This window comes from Urocitellus parryii, chromosome 15, assembly GCF_045843805.1.
Source record: "Urocitellus parryii isolate mUroPar1 chromosome 15, mUroPar1.hap1, whole genome shotgun sequence".
NCBI classification, from domain to species: Eukaryota; Metazoa; Chordata; class Mammalia; order Rodentia; family Sciuridae; genus Urocitellus; species Urocitellus parryii.
Window position 1 is genome coordinate 16,455,174 of NC_135545.1, and position 20,156 is coordinate 16,475,329.

The following is a 20,156-nucleotide window of genomic DNA, read 5'->3' on the forward strand; positions in this document are numbered from 1 at the left end:
TGGAGCATGCAGAGAAGGAAAACAGCCAAGGTGGAAGGTAGAAGGTTTGTGCTAATTAAAGGTCCCAGCAACTGACAGCTCTACACCCTGACCTCCAGGGACACCATCTGGTGAGGGCCTCATGGCAGACCCTCCCAGGTCTGCATCCAGCCCAATTCCCAGGAGGTGTGGGGGGCAGTTGGGAAAGGGAGTGTGGGAGGAGGGCAAGGAGTCAATAATGGAAAGCAGGGGAGAAAAACCACAGGGTGCATCAAGGGTGGAGCTGCCCCAGCTCAGGCCAGATGCCTTGCCTTGTTCCTGGAGGAGGATCAGATAGGGGGTCACAGGGAGGGGGAAGAAACATGAACCGTTGTAATTCCTGCAAGAGATAAGCAGACAGAAGGAGCTTATCCCATGCGAGTGTGTATGTACACACTGGGGTGGAGAGGGCGGGCCAGTTAGCATATGGTTATAAAATTCAGGGATGTGAGAATCAGGACTCAGAGCTGGAGAAACTAATAAGAGAAAGAGGCACAGGCAGGAAGATTCACTGAGAACAAATATTTATTGAGTTCCTGAGGTATGAGAGACTGAATGTGAGGTAGGAGCAGCGAGAGCTGAGAACAGAGACAGAAAAAAAAATTTAAAAAAAATAAACAGGCTTAGAAAGACAGTGGAATAGTTAATAAAAGGTTGACTGAGATTTAACTATGAGAGAGAGAGAGAGAAAGAGAGAGAGAGAGACGTTTCAAAGAGATAAAGATAAATCATAATGGATAAAGAAAGGGACTAAGACACACAGGGAAGGGAGGAAGAGAGGGGGGAATGGTAGGAATGGAGACAGAAGCTCACGGCATCTTTCCTAAAGGTCACCCACACTAAAGGCTGGCAGATTTGGACTCATCTTTTCCTTGCACCGTTCTGACTGCCCTGAGCCCTGCACACTCACACAAAAGACACTCTGACCCAGGCACACACTCAGCACACACCTTCACAAATCACAATTCACTCTTGGCTTCCTTCCTCTCACACTCATGCTCACACACAGGCGTGCTCTCACACCCACATGCACACACAGGTAACTTCCCTCTCTCCCACACTCTCCCAGTTTCACATACACTTTTGTACACTCCCCAGCAGAGATCCCATATACACTGAGGGGCTGATTGTCTACTCAGGAAAGGATGGGACTTGCCAAGGTCATGCTCTGGACAGGGAAGAGCTGGCCCAGCTCTCTACTCCCTAAGCTGAACTAGGAGATGACCCATGTCTGATCTGCTCTCCCTTGGGATTATGGGAGCTGGGGAGGCACCGAGGAATGTGCCTGGCATGTGCTGACAGGGGATTTCATGGTCCAGCTGGGCCAGGAGGAGCCTGCTGGGCGGAGGCTGGAGTTGGAGACTCAGGAGTGGCTTGGCTCTGCCACTGTCTGCCTCTTTGCTCTCCTGGGCTGATGGGGCTCACTGGACTCTGAGCAGCGAGTCTTTTTTTTTTTTTTTTTTTTTTTTTTTTGTGGAACTGTGAGTGGTGGAAGAGGGTGAAGGGGCAGGGGGTAGCAGGAGAGAAGAGAAACAGACTGTCAAGGAGATGGATGGACAGATGGATGGATAGATAGATTGAGGTGGAGAGACAGGCCAAGGGTGGTGGTGGGGGGGAGGGGGGAATTCAGAGAGTTGCTCAGAGAGAAAGAGCCTGAGGCAGGGAGAGCAAGAGACAGAGGAGGAGACTCAGAGAGACTGGGACAGAGGGAGAATGAGATGGAGATAAAGAGACACTCCCGGAGAGAGGAAAATGGAGAGAGTTGGAAAAAGAGACAAAAAGAGAACAAGAGGCAAAGACGCAGAGAGAGGGAGTCAGAGAAAGGTAGTGGCAGACATGAGTGGCAGCCAATGAGCACTGTGGGAGCCACGGCCAGAGGAACTGGAATGGCCCTGAGGACACCCATCAGGGCTCCCCTGATGCTCATGGGGCTGCTGACCACAGGTGAGTGGGACCCTGGCTCTGTACCCAGTGCCAAATGGCCTTCATTTCCCACCTTTTAGACAAACGTCTGCCCCTTCTTGCTGATCCTTTTGTGTCTCCAGGCCTGGCTCAGTTGCCAATCCCTGCCTCGGCCCCTCGTGGTTTCTGGGCCCTGTCTGAAAACCTGACGGCTGTGGAGGGGGCCACAGTTGAGCTGCGGTGCGGGGTCACTGCCCCTGGCAGTGTGGTACAATGGGCCAAAGATGGGCTACTCCTAGGCCCCAACCCTGGGATCCCGGGCTTCCCGAGGTACCGCCTCAAAGGAGATCCTGCTAAAGGTGAGAGATCAGAGCCTGAGACTCTGAGCCACCAGCAGAGGCTGTGGCCTTGACCCTCTGGGCCTCTTCTGCAGGTGAATTCCACCTGCACATTGAAGCATGTGACCTCAGCGATGACGCCGAGTATGAGTGCCAGGTCAGCCGCTCAGAGATGGGCCCCGAGCTCCTGTCTCCCAGAGTCATCCTCTCCATCCTGGGTATGGGTGAGAGACCCCCAGGACCCTCAAGTCTGGGCTTCTAGTCCTCTTCTCCCCCAGGACATGGGAGCTGATGGTCCCAGATCCTCCTCCCCCAGATCCTGGGTACAAAACTCATTTCAGAGCAAGGAGACTTGGCCCACATCCTCCTGTCTTTCAAGTGGTGGAGGCTGATTCTACATCCTTTCTCATCAGTTCCCCCCAAGGTGCTTCAGCTGACCCCTGAGGCAGGGAGCACAGTCACCTGGGTAGCTGGGCAGGAGTATACGGTCAGCTGTGTGTCTGGGGATGCAAAGCCAGCACCTGATATCACCTTTCTCCAAAGTGAGTGTGGGTGAACTGGTGGGGTCAGTGTGATGTCCCTGGAGTAGGGAGTCCATGTGTTATGCTAGGTGCCTTCCTAGGGACCCAGAAAATATAACCAAGATAGGACCCTGGAGTAGGCAAGGGGAGAAGCTGAGGCCCGAATGGGATGCACTGGATGGGAGGGGACACCCGGCGGGAGGCATCCAGGAGACCACAGGAATGCTGGTCGGGGGCCTGGAAGAAGCCAAGATTCAGGCAAGATGTGGGCAGTGAGGGTAGCACAGGAAAGAAAAGCTGAGGTGATGGGGGCATGGGGTACAACCTAATAAAGATGCCAACAGAAAGAAGAGGCCCAGGACCTGAGAACTCCAATCATTTGGGAAAATTCCAGGGAACAGAAGTGAGGGAGTCCTAAGTCTTACAAGATAACAGGAATTTCCAGGGCACGAAGCTGGCACCTCAGGTTCTTTTCCTCCAGAACCAGGAGGAAGGGGGCATCATGACCACCCCAGAATCTACTGTGGGGAGTGCCCAGCACCCCTGCAGCCCTCTTGTTGCCCCAAGGTGGACAAACAATATCTGACGTTTCTGCTAACGTGAACGAGGGGTCCCAGGAGAAACTCTTCATGACAGAGGCCACAGCCAGGTATGTCAGATCCTGTCTTCCTGTTTCTTCATAAGAGCTCCATAGCCCAGGTGTTCAGGCTGGAAACTCAGGCTGGGTATAAACATCTGGGACTCAATTCTTTACCCAACACCCAAAACTTCTTCAAGGGAACCCCGGTTTCAGGATATTAAGTATAAACATTTGGGGCCAGTATGGCCCCCTGATGCCCCAATTCTTATTGCTAAAGCCCCAAATCCTTCCCATGGGACTCCAGATCTTAGAGGAAATCAGTATGGAGACTTAGACTAGGTGTGGAGGCCTGGGACTCCCACTTCATCAATTTCAGAAGATGACTTTGACTCCAGAATTCCAACTTCCCATCCCAGGGTGACACCCCAGAGCTCAGATAATGGGCAGTTACTAGTCTGTGAGGCGTCCAGCCCAGCTTTGGACACTCCCCTCAAGGCTTCCATCACCATGAATGTTCTGTGTAAGTGGAGAACTGACCCCGTTGTGGGCATGGAGGATGGGAGGCAGGATTGGGGGTCTTGGGGGATTGCAAGAATTATGGGAAATTCAGTCATGCCAAAGAGAAACATGGGAATTCAGAGTCTGGCTATGGGGACTAGAAAGAATGAATGGACTCCCCAGGCCTACTGAGTGGCTATTGCTCCCCAGTCCCCCCAGGACCCCCTGTCATCCAGTGGCCAGGCCTGGAAGAAGGGCACGTGAGGGCAGGGCAGAGCCTGGAGCTGCCGTGTACTGCACGAGGAGGAAATCCGCCAGCCACACTACAGTGGCTGAAGGTGAGGGCAAAGGCCAACATGGAAGGCTGGGGGAGAGCCAGAGCCAGGAACGGGCTCTGAGCTGTTCTAGGTCTAACCCTATCTCCAGAATGGCCAGCCTGTGTCCACAGCGTGGGGCACAGAGCATGTTCAGGCAGTGGCCCGCAGTGTGCTGGTGATGACCGTGCAGCCAAAAGACCACGGAGCAAGGCTCAGCTGTGAAGCCTACAACAGCGTATCTACAGGGACCCAGGAACAAAGCATCACGCTACAGGTCACCTGTGAGTCCTGGTGCTAGCTGTCTGTCAGCCCATGTCCCCACATCATGCTTATCCATTGCCATCTGGGTCCCATCCCCTTGTCTGTCTAGGCTGGTTCTGTGAGGAACCCAGTTCAGTCCAGGGTCTCTCTCTGTCCGTCTGTCCCGCAGTTCCCCCCAGTGCCATTACCATCCTGGGATCTGCGTCACAGACTGAGAACAAGAACGTGACACTGTGCTGTATCTCCAAGTCCAGTCGCCCTCGGGTCCTGCTGCAGTGGTGGCTGGGGGGGCGGCAGCTGCTTCCTACGGATGAAACAGTCATGGATGTGAGGAGGGGGCTGAGCCAGGCGGGGGGCTGAGGGCACAACTTCTGGAGCTGGGACAAGAAGGCTCGGAGGCCTTGTCCTTGAGAATCGTGGCCTGGGGTCCCCTGAATCCTGCATCTGACTAGGAGGAGGTCAAGATGTGCCCTTGCTGGGGTCTGGGGTAGGCCCAGGGGTCTGGTACCATGGGTGGGGATGTTTTAGTCCCCAAGTCCCAAATCTCATTCTCTGCTAGGGCCTGCATGGTGGCCACATCTCCATGTCTAATCTGACGTTCCTGGTGCGGCGGGAAGACAATGGCCTGACCCTCACCTGCGAGGCCTTCAGTGAGGCCTTCACCAAGGAAACTTTCAAGAAGTCGCTCACCTTGAATGTGAAATGTGAGTCCCTATCCTGATCCAGGAATGCCACCAGGCCCCACAGATCCCACCCTGAGGCCCCAGCCCAGAGGCAAAGTCACCCTCCAGCCTCTCCCTGCAGATCCTGCCCAGAAGCTGTGGATTGAGGGACCACCAGAGGGGAAGTATCTCAGGACTGGGACCCGGGTGAGGCTGGTGTGTTTGGCCATTGGGGGCAACCCAGACCCCTCCCTCACCTGGTACAAGGTCAGTGCCAGCAAGGGTTGTTGGGTGACCAGGAATTTGGGGGAGGATGAGGACTCTCCTCTCCTTCGGAATCTTTGGAGATCTTGGAAAAACCTTAATTTCTTGAAAAATACTGGAGATTCTGAATTTTGGTAGGGAATTGTAAGAGAAAAAAAATTGTCATGAGAATTATATGGAATCTTAAGGAAAATTCTGGGAATTCTGGAAAAACAATTCCAGGATAAAAGAAGGAATTCTGAATCAAGATTGGGAATTCTAGAGATAAAGGCAATTAATTCCATTAAAGTTAAAAGAAATTCTGGTGAAAAGTTCAATTCAGGGAAAATGTCAAGAATTTTAGGGAAAAACCAGGAATTCAAAAAACAAAAACAAACAAAATAACAATGATATTTTGGGCAAAGGCTAGATATTTGGGGGAAAAGACGAATGATTTCACAGAACATTGAAAATCCTTTAATATTAAATTGAATTCTTGAGATGTATAGGTAAGAAAATAAAGTTCCATTAAAATTAAAGGAAACGGGATAGAATTCTGGGAAAATTCTAGCAAGTTAGGGAGCTACTGTAAATTCTGGAGAAAAGACTAGGAATTATAGGCTGGCAACAGGATTCCATTTTAATTGATGGAATTCTGGGGAAATACCAAGAATTGGGGCAACACATAGGATTCTAGTGATTAGGATAATAAGGGAATATTGAGAAAAAAGATGAGAACTCCAAGGAAGTCACTGGAATTAAGTGAAAGGTCAAAGAGAGTGGGAATGTTAAGTAAAAGAACTGAGAATAGGAAAAAGGGAAGGAAGTTCTGCCAAAGATTTGGGAATTTCAAGGAAATTTCTGGTTCATAGGGTGGTTAATATTGAAGAAATGGAATTTGAGGAGTGGGGCAGAGGGTCCTGGGGGACTGGGGAGGTGGGGCGAGGCAGGAGGCGGGATCTCAGGGGGCTCAGGGAAAGAGGGAGAGACTCGGGGTTAGGGGTTCTGAATTCCTGGTCCACTTCTTAACTCTAGCGGGATGCCAGTTGATGGGAATGCCTTTTCCTTATCACACAAAGGCCTTGTCTGGTCTGGCGATGACCAATCCAATAGGGTCGTCTCAGGACTGGGTGGGGAAGGGCAGGGCTACCTGCGGTCCCCAGCCAGTCCCGGTCCTCAGAACTCCCGCGTGGTGACGGAGCAGCGGCTGCAGCAGGAGTCCCAGCGGGTGCACCTGGGAAGTACCGAGAAGTCTGGGAGCACCTTCTCCCGCGAACTGGTGCTGGTCGCAGGTCCGTCGGACAATCAGGCCAGGTTCTCGTGCAAGGCGGGCCAGCTTATAGTGTCCACGCAGCTGGTGGTGCAGTGTGAGGATGCCAAAGGACTGGACGGGTGGAGGGTTTGGCTGGCGTGGGGTACAGACACCAAGTGGTGGGCGGGGCCGGGCTGGGGACTGCAGACTGGGCAGGGTCTGGGGTCGAGATGCTGTGAAAGTAGGCCAGGGGTCTCCTGACTCAGCCTCGCTCCTCTGACCCGCTAAGTTCCTCCGACTAATTTGACGATCCTGGCCAACGTGTCTGCGCTGCGCCCAGGGGACGCCTTAAACTTGACGTGTGTCAGCATTAGCAGCAACCCACCAGTCAACTTGTCCTGGGACAAGGAGGGGGAGAGGTGAGCGTGTGAGGCTCCGCCCTTCCAAGGTTCGGTTCACACCCAGTCGGTTCTGGTCCCACCTGAGACTGTTGGGCCCTAGAGACTGTTGGAGTAACAGCCCTCCAGTCTCTAGTTTGGGTCCCACCCTGGCACCAGCCCTGGCTGACCCAACTGTCTGCGGTGTGCACAGGCTGGAAGACGTGGCCGCACCTCCCCAGAGCGCCCCGTTCAAAGGCTCTGCTGCGTCCAGGAGCGTTTTTCTTCAAGTGACATCCCGCGACCACGGCCACCGGGTCACCTGCAGCGCCCACAGTGCGGAGCTCCGCGAAACCGTGAGCTCCTTCTACCGCCTCAATGTGCTGTGTACGTGGTTGGTCTGTAACCCTTGATCCCCTCTCTGACCCTAAACTACTGCAGTCTTCACCTTGACACTGTCATTAGCCACTACCCCAATCCTGTTTCTTTCCTACCTTTATCCTGATCCCTGCCCCAACTGGTATTTGCCCCAACCCCTAACCCCTATCCTGACCCCTTTCTCCATCCTTCAGCTTGACGTTGGTTCTAGACTTTTCCTAAACTGAATTTTAACGTCTATCCTGTTACCTCTCCCCAACCCTAGTCCTTCCTTACTCCGACTTTAACCCTTAGACCTGTGCCTGATCTCAATTCTATTCCCGACCCCGACTTTAACAACACGCTTGACTCCCTGCGGCTCTCCCTCTGAAGACCGTCCGGAGTTCCTGGGGGAGCAGGAGCTCGTGGTCACCGCGGTGGAGCAGGGCCAGGCACTGCTGCCTGTGTTGGTGTCCGCTAACCCCGCTCCGGAGGCCTTCAACTGGACCTTCCGCGGCTATCGCCTCAGCCCAGGTGCGGGAAGGGGACCCAGAGCGGGGTGTGGGTTCCTGGTGATGGGAGGGTCCGCCACGCCCCTTACCCTGACTTTCCCCAGCTGGCGGTCCCCGGCACCGCATCCTGTCTGGTGGGGCTCTGCAGCTATGGAACGTGACGCGTGCGGACGATGGCTTCTACCAGTTGCACTGCCAGAACTCAGAGGGCACCGCTGAAGCCCTAGTGCGGCTGGACGTGCATTGTGAGCCCCGCCCCGATCACCCCTGCCTACCATTGGGGACTTTGGGACCCACTGTGGAGTCTCATTGCGGAAGCTCTGCCCACTTAGGGACAGCCACCCATCCTAGAATACTCCCATTCTGGAAGTCCCTTCACTTCTATTGTGGAATCTGTGCCCACTAAAAAGACCCAGTGTGGAATCTCTACCCAAAGAGAAGGACCACCTAAAAGGGTGCTACTCCCTTCAGGGAGCCAAGCCCACTGTAAAGTCTCACTCTTCAAGTACATCACATAGATGGCAAACTCTCCACACACCTAGCTTTCCAGGTCACCTCTAAGACACGCCTCTTGCCTGGAGCACTCTCCCACCATGATCTATCTGGGCCCAAGTGCCTTTCCCAACCCCCTATCTCCCACCAGATGCTCCCACCATCCGTGCCCTCCAGGACCCTACAGAGGTGAATGTCGGGGGTTCTGTGGACATCGTCTGCACTGCTGATGCCAATCCCATCCTCCCAGGGATGTTCAACTGGGAGAGGCTGGTGAGGACCCAGCCTTCAGTGAATGGAGGTGGGGCAGGGGGCTGTGCTTTCATAACTGTGAGATCCTCGGGAGTGAAGTCCACATCCGTGTGATTGTATAACTAGAGATTCATCAGGGCATACTCCAAGAATGAGTAACTGCTAGTCAAACAGTAGAGGGACGGGTGGATGAGTGGATTTACAGTTAGGTGAGTGGGTTGGTGGATGGATAGATGGGTGGATGAATGAGTTGATGGGTGACTAGATGATGGAATGAGAGACATTAGTGGACAGATCAGTGTATATGGTAGATGGATGCATCATTAGTGGAAAGATGTATATGGAATGATGAATTGATGTATGGATTGACAGTGGAGAGATGAATAAATAGATAGCTGGATATATGGGTGAATGGTTGTATGTATTTATGAGTGTGTGCACATATGAGTGAATAAATGTGCTTATGGTAGGGAGCAGCAAGGATGGATAGATGGGTGCATAGGTAGAAGACAAATGTTGGTTTCATGAATGAGTGGGTAAGTAGATGCAAGTATAAGTGGATGAATGGGTGGCTAGATAGTTAAATGAATGGATGGATTGATGTGTGGGTGGAAAGATGCTTCCAGGCATGTGTAGTTAGATAAATGGGTGGGTGAGTGGTTGGTTGGATTGGTGCTTGCGTGAATGGTTCGAATAAATGTTTGGATGGATTATAAGAGAAATTTTCATTCAATAGCTTTGTGGAGAGTAGTTGTGAGTGGGAGAATGACTTTACAGATGGGACACAGTTTGGGTGATGATGGATTTGGGGCTAAACTAGAGGACAACCTCTGAGTCCTGGGTCCCCAGGGAGAAGAAGAAGAGGAGGACCATAGCCTAGATGACATGGAGAAGATATCAAAAGGATCCACAGGACGCCTGCGGATTCACCATGCCAAGCTGACACAGGCTGGTGCTTACCAGTGCATTGTGGACAATGGAGTGGCACCTCCGGCCCGGGGGCTGGTCCGTCTTGTCGTCAGATGTGGGTAACATTAAACTCTTGACTTCAAAAGTCTGCCACTGAACTCACGGCTCTCGTGTCCTCCCACACACCTCATGTTGATCCCCCAATCCATCCTAGTTGCCCCCCAGGTGGAACATCCTACTCCCCTAACTAAAGTGGCTGCAGCTGGAGACAGCACCAGTTCTGCTACCCTCCACTGCCGTGCCCGAGGCGTCCCCAACATCATCTTCACTTGGTCCAAAAATGGGGTTCCTTTGGATCTCCAAGATCCCAGGTGAGCCAGGCCTGCCAGGAAGTGGTCCAGCCCAAACTCTGGTCCCAGCCCCTGAATCCCTGCCTCACTGTCTTTCCAGGTACACGGAGCACACCTATCACCAGGGTGGGGTCCACAGCAGTCTCCTGACCATTGCCAATGTGTCTGCAGCCCAGGATTACGCCCTCTTCACGTGCACAGCCACCAACCCCCTTGGCTCAGACCACACCAACATTCAGCTCGTCAGCATTAGTATGATGGGAGGGGGCTGGGAGGGTTCAGGGGGATGCTTCTTGGGTCAACTCCCAAGTCCCTAGTTGGTAGTGTTGCTGACACCTGAAAGGTGTGTATGAGTGAGGATGGAGTCTCTGACCACCCTGAATTTCCTAATGGGAGACTAGATCTTCAGGGAAACCCACAACAAAGACAAACAGATTAAAATGAGTTGGGAAGATTTATTGGGTCAAGTAACTGAAAAGCGTATATTTCAGGAGTTGCTGGATCTAGGGCCAGCTCTTAGGTCTGCTTTTCTCTGTCTTGCCTTTAATTCTAAAGCTCCTCCTAGTGGGCTTTTAGAATTCCCAGAGGAAATAGAATTCTTTCTCCTCTGAACAGTTATATGGAAAAACTAGAGTGAAATATCATTGGCTCTGCTTGGATTCCAGCTCATCCTCGAATCAATCATCTGATGGAAGGGGCAACCCTCTAATTGGTCAGGCCTGGTCACATGTCCATCTTCCTAGGAGTGGAGTCACTTCCATCAGAAGAATGTGACCTGAGAATGTGGGAGGGTGGTTCTCCAAAGGGAAATTCAGGATGTTGGAACTGTAAGCAATGAGAATGGATGTGAGGTTGGCATAAAAAACCCACTGCAAGGAACATGTGTGTGCATGTGTATGTATGTGTGTGTGTGTGTGTATGTATGTATGTAACATATACGCATATGTTTTATACATACACGTTCATCTACTTGCTAAAATTTATTTGTAATCTCCAAATCAATACTCATAGTACTTTGTGGTCACTCAAGGACATATACAGAGTAATGCAAAATTTGAGTCACCTGCTGTGTGTGTTCCTAGCTGAGACTGAACAAGATGACACTCCACATCTTGTTCCAGTTCTTATACTGTAAATAAGTGTGGTTTATTTAGTGTCACTTTTAAAAAAAACTTTTTGTGCTTTGGGTTGGTGATTTTGTCATTTAAAATGCCTGCCAAGCACAAAGCTGAAATGCTGTCCACTATTTCTAAGTGCAAGATGGCTGTGATAGAAAAAATACTTGTGCTCTGGATAAGTTTGTTCGAGCTGGAGTGAGAGTGCTTTTGGCCACGTACTAGTGGTGAATCCCGGTATGTGTTGTGTAAGGCACCTTTAACAGGAACACGCCTAAACAAGATCCTGTATTCATTGGTTGATGAAAATGCGGTGACAAAGAGGTTTGAAGAAAACTAACCCTGAGTTTCCTTTACAAGCCACAGTTTAGTATTTTCCAGCTTAGTGTTCACATTGAACTTATTGAATGTAATCACCATGAATAATGAAATTAACTGTAATTTAGAATTATTATTAGGAAAAACCTGAAAGGAATCTTCTAGAATCCTTTTGTATCTTCTATTTTCCCCATCCTTCTTTCCAAAGGCCGTCCTGACCCACCCCTGGGATTCAAGGTCGTAAGCATCACCCCACACTCAGTGGGGCTGGAGTGGAAGCCTGGCTTTGATGGGGGCTTGCCACAGAGGTTCCGCATCAGGTGGGTCAGCCCTGTCAAGGCAAGTAAGGTGTGGCAGCCAGTGGGCTGGTCATTTTCCTGAACTTACTGGCCTCTCTGTCCTACAGGTACGAGGCCCTGGAGACTCCAGGATTTCTCTACATGGATGTCATACCACCCCAGGCCACCACCTTCACATTGACTGGGCTGAAGCCTTCTACACGATATAGGGTCTGGCTGCTGGCCAGCAATGCCCTGGGGGACAGTGGCTTAGCTGAAAAGGGACTACAGCTCTCCGTCACTACCCCAGGTAGGAAGGACAGTCTTGGGCAGGTTGGAAAGTTCCTCAGAGGACTTAGAGGGTGGCATAGTGAAATGGATACTAGTTCTATTCCTCTTTTACAGATGAAGCCCAGAGAAGTTGAGCAAATCAACCAAGGTCACACAGTTAGGAAGAGGTGGAGATGAGATTGAAATCTCAGGCAGATGAGCTCCATAGATCTACCTGTACTATCTTGGTGTGATTACTGACAAGAGGAAATTAGAAAATACTTTGAATTGAATAAAAATGAAAACAAAAAATTTGAGGGGCAGCTAAAGTAGTGCTAAGAGGAAATTGGATGGCATAAAAAATTTATATTAGTTTTTTTATTAAAAAAAAATCTTCAAATGGACATTTTACATGTCCATCGTAAGAAACTTGAAAAAGAAGAGCAAACTAAACCCAAAGAAAATGGAAGGAAGTTAAGAGAAGAAATTAATGAATGAGAAAACAGAAAAAAAAGGAAAAAAATCAATGAAACAGAAAGCTTGTTTTTTGAAAAGATCGATGAAGTGTGTAAAACTGGGACCCGAGCTGTGGCCTAGCATGTGTGAGGCACTGGGTTCCATCCCAGGCTTCACATAAAAATAAACAAATAAAATAAAGGTATTGTGTCCATCTACAGCTAAAAAATATTTAAAAAAAGAAATGTGTAAAACTGATCAAGACAAAAAAGAGAGTAGACACAACTTCCAAAAATATCAGGAAAGCCAGAAGAGACATTATTACTGACTCTACGGACACAGAAAAGATATGCAGGAATATTCTGAATAACCTTAGACCAACATGTTCAGTGACTTTGATGAAAGGGACAAATTCCTTGAAAATGTCTAAGAAGAGTCTTATGATTCTGACAGGCCCCGTGGTTAATCCCACAGGGTCTGGCTCAGAAAAGCCTGGGTTCAAGCCCCCACCTCCCCTGCCACTTCCTAGTTTTGTGAACTTAGGCAAGTGCCTCAGTTTCTTTTCTTTTTTTTTTTTTTTTGAGAGAATTTTTTTTAATGTTTATTTTTTACTTTTCGGCGGACACAACATCTTTGTTGGTATGTGGTGCTGAGGATCGAACCCGGGCCGCATACATGCCAGGCGAGCGCGCTACCGCTTGAGCCACATCCCCAGCCCAAGTGCCTTAGTTTCTAAAAATAAGGTTTCACACACCAGGTGTGGTAGCGCACGCCTGTAATCCCAGCAGCTAGGAAAGCTGAGACAGGAGGATCGTGAGTTCAAAGCCAGCCTCAGCAACAGCAAGGCACTAAGCAATTCAGTGAGACCCTGTCTAGAAATAAAATATGAAATAGGGCTCAGGATGTGGATCCTGAGAGCCCAATATCTTTTTAGGGAGACGGGGAGGGTTAAGTCAGCAAATTGATAATTCAGGTTAAAGGACTTTGGACAACATAAAGCACTCATTTATAATTTATTATTATTATTATTGATATTCCTATTGCTATTAGTGTGTTGTCATTATTATCAGAAATACTTGGCTATCTTTAGAATACCCCTAAGAAATCATGTTCCCATTCCAACGAGTTTCAAAGTGAGGTGAAAAGCTTAGTCAGAGACTGAGAAATACATAATCATCTCAGATTTGTGTTATTAATGCATAATCTCTATATTCACCCCCCACCCAGGCCTGGACCAGCCTTCTGGAGAACCTGACCACCAGGAACCCACAGAGCAGCCTGCAGGCAAGGGCTCCACCCCTGAATCCTGCCCCCTCCCCTGAGAATGGAACTTTTGACCCCATCTCCTCTCCCTTGTGGTCACAACTGCTCTGTCCCTGAAGATTCCCACTTGCATCTGAAGCTCTTCCTCTTACTGGAGTGATTGATTTTTTCTCTTCCAAATTTAGTTTAATTGGAAAAGAATTCACTGATTCTGAGCTCTGTAAGGAGGTTGAGCCGGTTAGTTTTAGCTGCATATCAAACCACCCAAACATGGGCACTTATGGCAACATACGTCATTACCCATGACTCCTTGAGTCTGGTGAAACGGTTCTGATCTAGGCGGGTTGAGTCATCTCTACAATCAGCTGGCAGCAGGACTGAGAATTGTCCATATAGGATGGCCTCTATGTTAGTCAGCTTTTTGTCACTGTAACAAAAACGTCTGAGAAAAACAACTTCAAGGGGGAAAGATTTATTTTAGCTCAGTTTTCAGTCCATGTTCAGCTGGCTCATTGCTTTGGACAAAACATCATGGTAGAAGGGTGTGTCACAGCAAAGCTGCTCACCTCGTGGCAGCCAGGAAGCAAAGAGAGAAAGAGCCAGCTGTGGGAAGAAAGGAAGGATCCAGGGACAAGATAGAGTCCCCAAGGATCCTCTTCCTTCAACTCGGCCCCATATCTTGCAGTTGCCGTCACCTCCCAATAGTCCAGTTAGCTAAGGATCCAACAGTGGATTAATCTATTGATTAGGTTAGAGCCCCCATGATCGGATCTCTTCCCCAAAGTGTCCCCCCCCCACTGCTGCATTGGGGATGAAGCCTGCAGCACATGAGCCTTCGGGACACTTCATATTCAAACCAAAGAGCATCCTTCTCTTCACATGTCTAGCAGTCATCTGGCTCTTGATTGGGACAATGGAGATAACTGGGTCACACGTCTCTCCCTGTCATATTCACAGGGAGGTGGTCCTAGGGGTCCCAAGAACAGAAAGAGAAGAAAAACTAATTTACTAGCATTTTTTAAAGTTTCTGATTCTGTCACGTTTGTTCTTGTCTCATTGGCTCCAGCAGAGTTGGGTGGAAGGGGGATTATGCAACAGTGTAGAAACAGCTGGACGTGGCGATACAGGAGCCTGGAATCCCAGGGACTCAGGAGGAAGAGGCAGGAGGGTTCCAAGTTTGAGGCCAGCCTCAGCAGTTTAGTGAGGCCCTAAGTAACTTAGCAAGACCCTGTCCCAAAATAAAAGATAAAAAGGGCTGGGATGTGGTTCAATGGTAGAGCACCGCTGAGGGTTCAATCCCCTAGGACCAAAAAAGAAAAAGACAAAAACAGGGTGAGAGGCCCTCCCACCTCCCACACTTCTAGCTTTCATTCTACTTCTTGGCTGTGTGTAGACGTGTCCTAACTGTTGTGCCAAAGAGCCACCACGAGTCAAATGCCAATCACTCTGGAAAGCGGAATGAGTGATCTTTTCCAGGGTGGGTCAGGTGATCCCCCCAGAGTTCTGTAGGAACCGCACAGACTAGGAGCAGGGGACTGGCTCTTTTCCCAAAGGAAAACAAGTGTCCTTAGCAGTTGATGGCAAAATGGAGGGACTGAACCTTGTCTTCAGGGATGTGGTGACCCACTATTGGCTGGGATGGCGGTTGGTGGAAATAAGTCATTGGTGATGAAGTCTGTGGAGAAGAAAGGACATTGAGGATAGGCCCTTGATTATTCCAAGGCTCAGAGTTGTGAATTTGCTTCGGCGATTCTGGAAATAGGTAGTGGTTCGTTTGTGTGACCAGAAGGTACAATTCCGGGGTCTGTGGTTGGTGGGCAAAACTGGAGCTGTGGAATAGGCTGGATTATAGAGAGGGCTCAGGCAATGGCTGAACCTGCTGCTGACTTGACTTGAGGGAGGAGCCACCTGTCCTTAGATGGCAAGAAGAGGTGGAGACGGAGATTGTTGCTCATTCGCTTCCTTGACCTTGGGTGGGGGTGGAGGCTTTGCTTGATCAGGGGTGGCTTTCTCAGACAGCTCCCATTGCACCCAGAGAAGATGGCTTGGGGCTCACTGAGAGGTCTCCCCACCCCTAGGACCCTCCGGGCTGCCCCTGCTGCCCATGTTGTTTGCTGTCGGGGGTCTTCTGCTGCTCTCCAATGCTTCCTGTGTGGCGGGATTCCTCTGGCGACGGAGACTGAAACATCTTGCCGAGGGTGAGCAGAGGTCCTGCCCCTGCCAGGACAGAGACCCTAGGGGGACAGGAACCCTGGGGTTGCTGCATATTTGAGATCTCCCCAGGACCAGGTGGGCTCATGATTGTCTCTGATTCCTTTCCCCCTATTTCTCTCAGGCACCTCAGAGAAGACAGAGGCAGGGTAAGTAGGGGCATTTTGCTGTAAAGAAGGCTCTGAGGAAGGAGGTTTGGGGGTGACAGGTGGCAGAGGGTCAGTCACCCAACTGCCGTCCATACCTCCATCTTGGAAGGTCAGAGGAGGAGAGAGTCAGGAATGAATATGAGGAGAGCCAGTGGACTGGGGACCGGGACACTCAAAGCTCCATGGTGAGTGGGGGTGGCTTGGACGGATCCAATGACAGGGAGTGACAAACTCTTCTGTGAGCTTCAAGTTAATCATTTCCCTTTGTGTAACTGTGGAGTCAGAAAATGGAAAGGACTTTACCTGTTTTGTGTGTGTGTGTGTGTGTGTGTGTGTGTGTGTGTGTGTGTGCCTGACAGGCTAGCACGTCAGAAGTAGAGCCATATTACCACTCCATGAAGGACTTCAGCCCTCGGCTGCCTCCCACACTGGAGGAGGGATCTTATCCCCAAGGTGAGTCAGGACCCCCTCAGGACCGCCCCTATTCCAAGGTTCTCCTGACGTCTGGACTGGGTGCCCTGATGACTCTTCCTTCCACTCCAACCCTGGGTTTCACAGGTCTCAAAGATGAGGACATGGCCTTTCCTGGGCACCTGTATGATGAGGTGGAAAGAATGTATGCCCCATCTGGAGCCTGGGGACCCCTGTATGATGAAGTACATATGGTAAGGAGATTTGTATCACACGCAGTTCAGGCTGGAAACCTGCCTCCTACTGCTTGTATTAGTTAGGGTAAATTAGCTGCTGTAACAAAGAGGCCTGGCCCTAATCCAGTGGCTTAAAGAAGACAGTCTAGGATTGAAGATGTATCTCAGTGACAGAGCTCTTGCTTAGCATGGGTGAGGCCATAAGTTCAATTCCCAGCACTGCAAAGAAAGCAGGAAGCAGTTTTTCTCTTCTCACGTGGCTGTCAGAGGTGAGCCCTACTGTAAATGTTTATTCAGAACCCAAGTTCTTTCCATTGTGTTCCTCTGCCATCTCCTGGGACATCCATCATCCAGGTCTATGTGGAAGGGCCACTTTCAGCTGGAGTGAAAGGAAGCACCACCCTGCCTTATGGCCCAGGTCCAGAATGGTACACGTACATCTCTCATTCCACCAGGGAAAACAGGGTCCCATTGCTATGCTTCACTGCAAAGGAGGCTGTGAAATGTAGTCTACCTTGGTACCTACACGCCTCACTACAGTTCTGCTACTGTGGAAGACTGAAGGGAAGTTTTTCCTTGGGCACTTAGTAATCTCTACCACAATGGTTAAGCAACTAGAGAGAAAGAATTTTTTGGCTCATTTAGCTGAGGAGGGATAGAATTGTCTTCAGGACCAGACAGATCCGGGAGTTTCTCCCTAAAGATTTCCTAGAAACACCAGGTTTGTAGACAGTTAGATTAGGAATCTTCAAAGAAAGAGAATGCCTCTTTTCCAAAACTCCCAATGCCCAGTAATGGTATTGATCTAGCTTGGGTCATATCCTCATTGTTGAACCAACCACGGAGGCAGGGGATTGACTGTACTAATTGGACAAGCCTGGACCCGTGTCCACCCATGGGATCAGGGAATAGAGGCCAACTCTACTCAGTTCACCAGATTGAGGGTGGGAGAAGACAGACAACCAAGAAGAAAGTAAAGATGGTGTCTAGGTAGATGAAAACAGCAGGCACTTTGACCATCCACCCACCCATTGCCCCAAAGTAAGGGAAGTGGGACAGAAGGCTTGACTGTGTGTGGCCTGGCTAATGCTCTGGCATTTTGGGCCAAAGGAGTCCCCTTTAACAATGTCCCCCTTGGTGCATTGTTTTCTCAGACTGTAGCTCTGTACCAACAAGGAAATGACGTAGAGCCCCATGGCGCTGTCCATGGTTCTGGACTGTCCGTGCCCGGAAGGCACAGATGAGGGAATCTGCAGACATTTTCTGTAGAGGGTCAGAGAGTAAATATTTTGGGCTTTGTGAGACGTAGGATTCTTCAAAACTGCTCAGCTCTGCCACAGTGGGGTTAAAGCCACTCATACATAAAAGAATGGCTGTAGCTATGTTACAATAAAACTTTATTTTTAGACACTGAAATTTGAATTTCATGTCATCTTCATATGCCACAAATATTATTATTCCTTTGATCTTCCCAACAACAATTTATAAATATCAAGCCATTCTTGGCTCTCAGGCAATACAAAAACAGGTGGCAGGCTGTATTTGGCTCATGGGCCAATCTGCTCTAAAGTTTGCTAAACAACTATTTTCTCCCAGCTCTAGAACAAAGCACATCTCTGGCAAGGATAACCCTTCATTGTCTTTTTTTCTCTCTAATTTTGATGGGGGAAGCGTTTTGTAAATGCTAACAGGGCTAACAGAATCATGACCCATATTCCAAAATTGCCATAGCCAATATCAATATCTACAAAGGGTTTGTATTCCTGACATTTAAATTATTTTCCTGCCATGAAATCATGGGATATCTTGAACTAGTTTCAAAAATAATCCAGTTGGGTGGAAGTAGAGGGTGAGAGGCAGAGATTTAGATAAATCAAGATGGACCAAGGGATGGTTCTGTGGAAGTTATGTGTTGGTACATTGTGGTTCATGAGGGGGTTCACTATAATCACTCTTCTGTGTGTAGATTGGATCTTTTCCCTAATTAAGTAGGACTTTTTCCCCTGGGAAGGTGAGTAGGGCTGTGTGTCCTCCATAGCTGTGACGATGACCCAAAAGGATCTCTCCATGGTTCTAATTCTACTTTTTTGCCTGTTAGGATCCTTATGACCTCCGTTGGCATGAGGACAAGTATGAGAACCCAAGAGGAATCTATGACCAAGTGGCAGAAGACTTGGATGCTGTGAGATCTGATTCTCTACCCTTTGAGCTGAGGGGAGAGCTGGTGTGACAGAACTGTGTTCAAGACAGAACCCAGGGTGGGGGGATATGTGTAAGTGACAGAAGAAGGTTCAAGCTGGTGTCAAAACATCACCAAGGCTCTTTCTGGGCTTAGTTTTAGAAACTCAACTTCTCTCAAGGGGCAGAGTCATTCACGTGACACCTCAACAATAAATAGCTATTCTAAGGGTCTTTATGCTTTCTGAAGTAAAAATTCAAAATTAGAAAAGACATATTAGCAACTCATTTCTGGGCAGGGGAAGCTGGGGTTGTAGCTCAATGGTAAGAGCATTTGCCTAACATGCATGAGGCACTGGGTTTGATCCCAAGCACCACATACAAATAAATAAAACGAAGGTACAGTGTCCATCTACCACTAAAAAAATTTAAAACCCTGCCATCTTTAAAAAGAAAGAAAAAAAACCTCATTTCAGGGCTGAGGATGTAGCTTAGTGGGAGAATGCCCACCTGAGGCCCTGGGTTTGAGTCCCAGCATCGCCAAAAGCCAAAACAACAACAACAAAAAACTCAGTTCATTTTGAGTTTGATTACATCTGGAATAGCTAATAATAAGTGGAGTTTATGAACCATGGTTATGTCCTGCCTGTACTCGGCTTATTGTTTTCCACGTATATAAAACATGATGCATAAACTGTAGCACCTGTGTAAGAATAGGCCGTCAAAAGGCGGGGAGATGCAAAAGAATACACACCATGTGATTTCGTTTTTAGGAAAAACTGATTTACTGTGCTCTGGTTATATAAGAGAGTGCCTTGCTCTTTAGAAGTGTGTGTTCTTCTATATTTAGGGTGAAAGGGTATTGCAGCTTCCGTTTCTTCTCAAACAGATGAGAAAAAAATATGCGTATTTACACAGAGATAAAACCAGATGAAACGTGGTAAAATGTTGACATTTGGGGAATCTGGGCAAAGTGTACGTTGGAATTCTTTGTTCTGTTCTTGGAACTTTTCCATAGGTCTTAAATCATGCCAAAATAAAAGTTAAAGTTTAAAAAAATGTGTTTTAAAGGTGCCTAACAATGACAGAGATGCGAAGAAAAGAATGTGAAGCTGGGTTCTTGGTTCTGCCCAGCTCTTTCAGTGGTGACGATGGCACACCAATACGAAGGTACTTAATACCACTGAACTGGGTATTTCTAAATGGTTAAGATGGTAAGTTTTGGGCTGGGGATGTGGCTCAAGTGGTAGCGCGCTCGCCTGGCATGCGTGCGGCCCGGGTTCGATCCTCAGCACCACATACCAACAAAGATGTTGTGTCCGCCGTGAACTTAAAAATAAATATCAAAAATTCTCTCTCTCTCTCCTCTCTCACTCTCTCTTAAAAAAAAAAAAAAGATGGTAAGTTTTATATTATGGGTATTTTACTAC

General features: G+C 48.9%; 1 protein-coding gene across 2 annotated transcripts; it reads left to right on the forward strand.

The window, feature by feature from the left end:
• The first annotated feature begins 1,904 nt into the window (after window positions 1-1,904).
• On the forward strand, window positions 1,905-18,778 carry Nphs1 (NPHS1 adhesion molecule, nephrin). 2 transcript variants are annotated; one of them, XM_026380101.1, is made up of 29 exons: window positions 1,905-1,962; window positions 2,064-2,279; window positions 2,354-2,476; window positions 2,672-2,800; window positions 3,347-3,428; window positions 3,776-3,879; window positions 4,068-4,195; window positions 4,284-4,455; window positions 4,605-4,762; window positions 4,995-5,139; window positions 5,240-5,364; window positions 6,521-6,707; window positions 6,882-7,011; window positions 7,184-7,356; window positions 7,720-7,860; window positions 7,943-8,083; window positions 8,482-8,603; window positions 9,432-9,606; window positions 9,706-9,862; window positions 9,942-10,093; window positions 11,483-11,594; window positions 11,681-11,862; window positions 13,506-13,562; window positions 15,620-15,739; window positions 15,877-15,901; window positions 16,011-16,086; window positions 16,261-16,354; window positions 16,460-16,566; window positions 18,647-18,778. In XM_026380101.1, exons 1-29 carry the CDS (start codon window positions 1,905-1,907, stop codon window positions 18,776-18,778), a joined length of 3,723 nt encoding a protein of 1,240 aa, XP_026235886.1. The 2 variants fall into 2 exon arrangements, with proteins under 2 accessions (XP_026235886.1, XP_026235887.1); XM_026380102.1 differs by having other exon boundaries at window positions 16,261-16,352; window positions 16,449-16,566.
• The last annotated feature ends 1,378 nt before the right edge of the window (window positions 18,779-20,156 follow it).

Bases quoted from the DNA above. Each gene is read 5' to 3' on its own strand.
- Nphs1 (XM_026380102.1), top strand. From the start codon at position 1,905: ATGGCCCTGAGGACACCCATCAGGGCTCCCCTGATGCTCATGGGGCTG. The intron at 5,140-5,239 runs GTGAGTCCCTAT...CTCTCCCTGCAG, and splicing joins GCTCACCTTGAATGTGAAAT to ATCCTGCCCAGAAGCTGTGG. The intron at 8,084-8,481 runs GTGAGCCCCGCC...ATCTCCCACCAG, and splicing joins AGTGCGGCTGGACGTGCATT to ATGCTCCCACCATCCGTGCC.